This window comes from Antedon mediterranea, chromosome 1 (assembly GCF_964355755.1).
Source record: "Antedon mediterranea chromosome 1, ecAntMedi1.1, whole genome shotgun sequence".
Classification (NCBI taxonomy): Eukaryota; Metazoa; Echinodermata; class Crinoidea; order Comatulida; family Antedonidae; genus Antedon; species Antedon mediterranea.
The window spans coordinates 17,372,233-17,378,516 of record NC_092670.1 but is presented as its reverse complement, the minus strand read 5'-3'; the positions used below and the strand labels follow the sequence as shown (position 1 = coordinate 17,378,516).

At 34.1% G+C, this 6,284-nt stretch overlaps 1 protein-coding gene across 2 annotated transcripts; it reads left to right on the top strand.

Moving 5' to 3' along the window:
- Window positions 1–3,051: 3,051 nt before the first annotated feature.
- On the top strand, window positions 3,052–6,137 carry LOC140047228 (pyrroline-5-carboxylate reductase 3-like). Of its 2 annotated transcripts, none has more exons than XM_072092123.1 (6): window positions 3,052–3,242; window positions 3,738–3,802; window positions 4,101–4,280; window positions 5,000–5,212; window positions 5,461–5,553; window positions 5,773–6,137. In XM_072092123.1, the coding sequence occupies exons 1-6, from the start codon at window positions 3,158–3,160 to the stop codon at window positions 5,953–5,955; spliced, it is 819 nt and encodes a 272-aa protein (XP_071948224.1). In that variant the 5' UTR covers window positions 3,052–3,157; the 3' UTR covers window positions 5,956–6,137. The 2 variants fall into 2 exon arrangements, with proteins under 2 accessions (XP_071948224.1, XP_071948231.1); XM_072092130.1 differs by lacking the exon at window positions 3,052–3,242 and adding an exon at window positions 3,362–3,465.
- The last annotated feature ends 147 nt before the right edge of the window (window positions 6,138–6,284 follow it).

The following is a 6,284-nucleotide window of genomic DNA, read 5'->3' as shown; positions in this document are numbered from 1 at the left end:
CTGGGAAAAGAGTCTATTAGAACATGTCATGCTAAAATTACAAATCCCAAAGCATTTCTGGTATATTCACTGCCCGATTCACTGTCAGATATTCATTGAATTATCGAAACAGTCCATTAAAGTTTGTGTTTGTAATAGGATACTTCACACTTGAAATATCTAGGGTGATGAAGTGACCCCCAGACTTGACCTTAGCAATAAAATTAACTAAAGTGACAGAAATTGAGTATTCACTTCTGTAACAAAAAAATAATATTTATTCACATATAAAAAGAGAAAAGAAACCCAAAAACATTGTCTGACAGACAATTTAAGTATTTGTTGTTTTAAATTACATTTTTTCAAGTAAAACAACTATTATGTGACAATAAAATGACACATTTGACATTTGAAATAAAAAATGTTTTTGTTCAATAAGCGAGCAGCGTTTTTTGTAAGAAATATTTCTTGTTTTATATACCCATGGCAGCGTGAACAATGACAGTAGATATAGAACTATAAAACACAAATTTTACAAAAGTTTATCATTATGTTCATTCCAAACTGCTATACATTTTTCCTTTTTAATGATCATGCTAGTTTGTTTGTTTGTATATATAGACTATGTTCTGTGCCTATATATGATATTTTACGTATGGTGACATGTTTCTATGATAATACAATTTAATTTTAAATACTGTGTTAATACATGTTTATTAAAGAATGATACGTTTTATTTTCGATGAAATAATTAGTGGGACGAAAAAAAGTTCATCATGTTATCCTCCCCATCAGTGTGATCCGAATGAAAGAACTGTTTATTTAGCACCAAATTCATCAGTGCAAGTGATTATAATAGATATATATATAGATTATATATATATATATATATATATAATTGTTTTGTAATTAAATCGTTTTGTAATTAAAATGATAACTAAACATTGATGTAAAAACATTTTCATCTGGTTTCAATGTAGATCGAGATAATGAACCATATCTAAGACAGTCAATTGTAACTGATGATTTAATGTACAGTAGCAGCAGAGGGTATTGCTAAACACCGCAAACCCCGCAAACCTCCGCAAACCTCCAAAAAAACATAGCAAACCCCATCGAACCAACATAAAAGTGATTGAATCATGTAGTGTACAACCTACTGGGTATATCCATGTAAAAAAAAAATTAAATTTCTACTGTTAACAACTTATTTTTGGGGTAAAACATCATTTTTTGGTCAAAAATGATTGCTAAACCCCGCAAACCTCCAAAAAAATATAGCAAACCCCACCGAACCAACATAAAAGTGATTGAATCATGTAGCGTACAACCCACTGGGTATATCCATGTAAAAAAAATATTAAATTTCTACTGTTAACTATTTATTTTTGGGGTAAACATCATTTTTTGGTCAAAAATGATTGCTAATTTTTAACCAAAAAATGATGTTTTATCCGCAAAAAAGTAGTTAACAGTAGAAATTTAATATTATATACCCAGTGGGTCGTACACTACATTATTCAATCACTTTAATGTTGGTTCGGTGGGGTTTGCTATGGTTTTTTGGAGGTTTGCGGGGTTTAACAATCATTTTTGACCAAAAAATGATGTTTTACCCCAAAAATAAGTTGTTAACAGTAGAAATTTAATTTTTTTTACATTGATATACCCAGTGGGTTGTACACTACATGATTCAATCACTTTTATGTTGGTTCGGTGGGGTTTGCTATGTTTTTTTGGAGGTTTGCGGGGGTTTGCGGGGTTTGCGGTGTTTAGCAATACCCGCAGCAGAATGTTTTTTATATATTAATTAAGAATGGCAGATCGATTCGTGATTTTTAAATTAGGGGAAGGGAGCAGGGAATAAAAGAGAGAGGGAGATTGTTTATCTTTGGCACCATACTATTTATCAAAATCTAGTTTCCCCAGTGGGGGGAGGTCGGGTGCCATTCTCTCCCTGGATCCGCCTTAACTTAACTCAAACAAGGCTTATTGTATAATTCAGACAGTTTGTTTGAATTGTTAGAGTAATATAGAATTATTGAGATGCTTAGTAACTTCTACTTATTATAATGTGCTAAAAGTTAAATGTAATTTTCTACTTTTTTTATTAATGACAAATAAAATTAATGACCAGTAATTGTTTGTTTATTTTATTCTAATCTTTTATGTTGTATCAATACAAAAAAATTGTATAATGATTATTTAGATGAAATGTAATACTCACAAACACGGACGGACACGGATTTAGAGTATATCTAAATTATATTGGTCAAAGATATTTAAAAAAGTATAAAGATGGAACAATTTTTTATAAATGCGCGACAGCCGGCATAAAACTGTACTGTAATACCCGTTCCACAGAGCTACTAATTATCGGTTACATTCTTTATCCGACTAATTGCGGATGTGAAATCATCGCAGATCACCGCAAAACTAGATTATCTAGTACTTCTACCGGTAAATTTAGCAATTTGAGATATATTTAGGCCTACTTGCTGAATGTTTCCGATGCACACATGACGTCACACCAAATTCACGGCGATTGGAAAATCGAAAATTTCGCATATTTTTGTAGTAGGACTACTGTATTGTAAATATACTGTTAACATAAAGGCCAAAGAAAATACGGCACAATTAAATTATATTACAATACGTCCAATCGTTTTCTCATCTGCCATTTTTTGTACAGAGGACTAGATCTAGATAAGAAGCTTCTGATAAATACATTTTCACACCTTCATCAACCCAAGCTTGTGTGTATTTTTACTGCAAAATAATAACATTAAGCATAATAGTAACATTCAAAATAAGAAATTGAATATTAATAGGCCTAGAGTGGAGGCCGCCAGATAACTAAGTGGCGGCCGCCAGATAACAGCTCTTAAAATAAAATTAACTAGTGACCCGAACGGGCTTCCGTAACAAAGAGTGTTGAATTATCATTGCTACGTTTTAATAGTACCTGGTAAGTCGATGCCTCGTTTTAGGTAGGCCTACATCCTAATCTGTTTCGTCTACGATGCCTCACATGCCTCGCTGGCTCGCACTTTGTTATTACTCGTCCTGGTGGACTAGCTGTGGTGGAAGATACTAGATAGTAGATTCACTGAATCCGTGACTAAATCTATCTAAAAACTCTGTTGATTGTGTAACAATTAATAATAATTAATTAAATATGTCTGAATTAGAAAAGGTCCAGCTTGGGTTTATTGGTGCTGGTAATATGGCCCAAGCCATGGCGTTTGGATTTGTAAAAACAGGTGCGTGTACCAATCGATGATCGGCAGATAGAGAGCTAAGCCATGCTGCTCAGTAGGCTAGACGATAGGCTAGGCCATGGTCCCGGCTCTTTTATGCGGGAACACACTTTTGTTGAGTAGGTGTTTGCTGCTGTGGGCTATTTATTTGGCCAAATAATGCAGTGAGAGGAAGCAGGATGCCTCATTCATTAGGCCTAGAGTTAATAGACTTGTTTGATGTTAAGTATGTGCTTTTAAGCAAGATATAATATGCTAGACACCATAATTTGCAATCCATAATTATCACAACAACATGGTTAGTCCAGATTAAGTCTGGACCAACTGGATTCATGCCATGCCACCAATCGTCTTTTATATTATAGGTATGAAACGCCATGTGTGCCATAATATTTATATATTAAAAAAAAAAGGAAATTGAATTACCATCTAGAACCTAGACTACATTATGGTTAAAAAAGACGTTCTAATGTACAGTTATTGTTTATACTGCTACAGGTCTTGTAACAGCTGACCGTGTTATGGCAAGTGCACCAAGTGATAAAAATCTTGTAAAGTGGCAAGTAAGTTTCAAAATTAAGCTAAAAACTAAATTATAAATAGGATAGCTCAGAGTCATTTTGGCACTAATTTTGCATTACTCAGATTATCTTTATCATCGCCTGGGATCTGAACCTAACCCTAAAGATAATAAATCTCTAAAAATCGCTAAATAAAGCTGTGATAGCATGGTAGCACCGTCATAGAATATATATGTTTCATTTTGTTACAGCAGTCGGGGAGAAAATAGCAAAAGGTTTCCTACTTTCTAGGAGTTTTACCAGATAATTCCAATTTTTATGTGTCATTGAATTTTTTTAGGAAAAAGGCATAAAGACAACAAATGTGAATAGTGAAGTAATGAAAGATTGTAACATGGTATTTTTAGCCTGTAAACCTTACCAACTTGGTGATGTATTAGCAGAGGTCAAATCTGAGGTCACAAAGGACAAGCTACTAGTTTCTGTCATCGCAGGAATGGACATCAAATTTATTGAAGATGTAAACACCTACATTAGTTTAGACCATGCTCAAAGGTTTAGACCATGCTCAAAGGTTTAGACCTTGCTCAAAGGTTTAGACCTTGCTTAAAGGTTTAGACCATGCGCAAAAGTTTAGACCATGCTCAAAAGCTTAGACCTTGCTCAAAAGTTTAGATCATGCTCAAAAGTTTAGACCTTGCTCAAAGGTTTAGACCATGCTCAAAAGTTTAGACCTTGCCCAAAGGTTTAGACCATGCTCAAAGGTTTAGGCCATGCTCAAAAGTTTAGACCATGCTCAAAAGTTTAGACCATGATCAAAAGTTTAGACCTTGCTCAAAGGTTTAGACCATGCTCAAAGGTTTAGACCTTGCTCAAAGGTTTAGACCATGCTCAAAGGTTTAGACCATGCGCAAAAGTTTAGACCATGCTCAAAAGTTTAGACCATGCTCAAAGGTTTAGACCTTGCTCAAAGGTTTAGACCTTGCTCAAGTGTTTAGACCATGCTCAAAAGTTTAGACCATGCTCAAAAGTTTAGACCTTGCTCAAAGGTTTTGACCATGCTTAACAATTTAGACCATGCTCAACATAATGCAATTTGTTAAAAAATGACTACAGTAACACAAGCCGCTATTTAAGGGGACACCTTCAGCACCAAAAAAAGTGTCCCCTATTGAATAGGGGTTGGCCGTAGTGCCTGTTCTTTCGGAAATTCATTTAATTTTCTTTCATTTTTTTTAGAATATTGGTAAACAATGTAGAGTTATACGAGTGATGCCCTCAACGCCTTGCTTAGTATTGGCTGGTGTCAGTAGTTACTGTGGCAACAGTCTGGTCACTGATTTAGACAAACAACTTGTTGAGCTCTTTTTGTCAAAGGTCGGCATGTGCTTTGAAATCCAAGAACGACTCATGAATGCTGCCGCGATATGCTGCGGAGCTGTACCTGCATTTGTGAGTTTTTATCTTTATTTTAAATTTAATTTCTTTTACTTCAGAAGTATATTTATATCAATATATCCATATTAAAAAGAAAAACAAGAGATTCCTAACAACTGTAATGTATTTTATTATCAAATCCCTCCAAAATATGAACTACAGTCAACCTCTATTCAGGGGATACTTTTTTGGGGCCCTGAAGGTCTACTGTATTACGTTAATTGATTTTGGACAGATTACTTAATTATGTTGATGTTTATTAGTTATTCTCAGCTGTAGATGCTTTAGCTGATGGCTCTGTTATGGTCGGAATGCAGAGAGACATTGCTATCAAGATTGCTGCCCATAATTTGATTGTAAGATTTTCACAAAATTTCATTTGTACCCGTGGTTGTTAAAATGACAATGAATAATATTGTATCATATCATTTATATTTTTTAGTTTGTGTACATTATTTCTCATTGTTGTATTGTTTTACCATGGAGGTATCAAAATAGATACCTCCATGGTTTTACTGTAAACACAATTAATGTTCAAAAAGTCAACATTAAATATCAATTTGATTCACTTCCAGGGTGCCGGGAAAATGATCTTGGAAACGGGCCTACATCCTGGTCAACTGAAAGATAACATTTGCTCTCCTAACGGTGCAACGATACGTGGAATCCATGCCTTGGAAAAGGGAGGATTCCGGGACTGTTTGATATCGGGAATAGAGGCTGGTGTTAAAAGGGCTGAGAGCATGTCAAAGGATTAAAACACCAGAGTATTGTAATTGACTGAATTTTCAATACTATCTGAAATAGACATTTCTGTTGAAAAATCAGAGAGCATGTCATATTATTGTCAAATATAAATAATTTAATGTATTGAGAAAAATGTATTTTTCATGTGATCACAAAATCTTGTATACAGTACTTATAAATTAAAATTTGAAACAGGGTGATCTGGGTATTGTATAGTGTATCATCGTTTATGCGTCGCATCATAATTATAAGATGAAGGAGAAAGAGTAAGATGATAACTACAAGGTAGTTTTTGTTCTAGATGGCGATTCAACTTAATAGTCGATAGATACGTATATTA

Excerpts from the sequence above, each read along its gene's own strand:
- LOC140047228 (XM_072092123.1), top strand. The coding sequence starts at position 3,158 with ATGTCTGAATTAGAAAAGGTCCAGCTTGGGTTTATTGGTGCTGGTAAT. Across the intron at positions 3,243-3,737 it reads GTTTGGATTTGTAAAAACAG|GTCTTGTAACAGCTGACCGT; the intron begins GTGCGTGTACCA and ends ATACTGCTACAG. Across the intron at positions 3,803-4,100 it reads AAAATCTTGTAAAGTGGCAA|GAAAAAGGCATAAAGACAAC; the intron begins GTAAGTTTCAAA and ends GAATTTTTTTAG.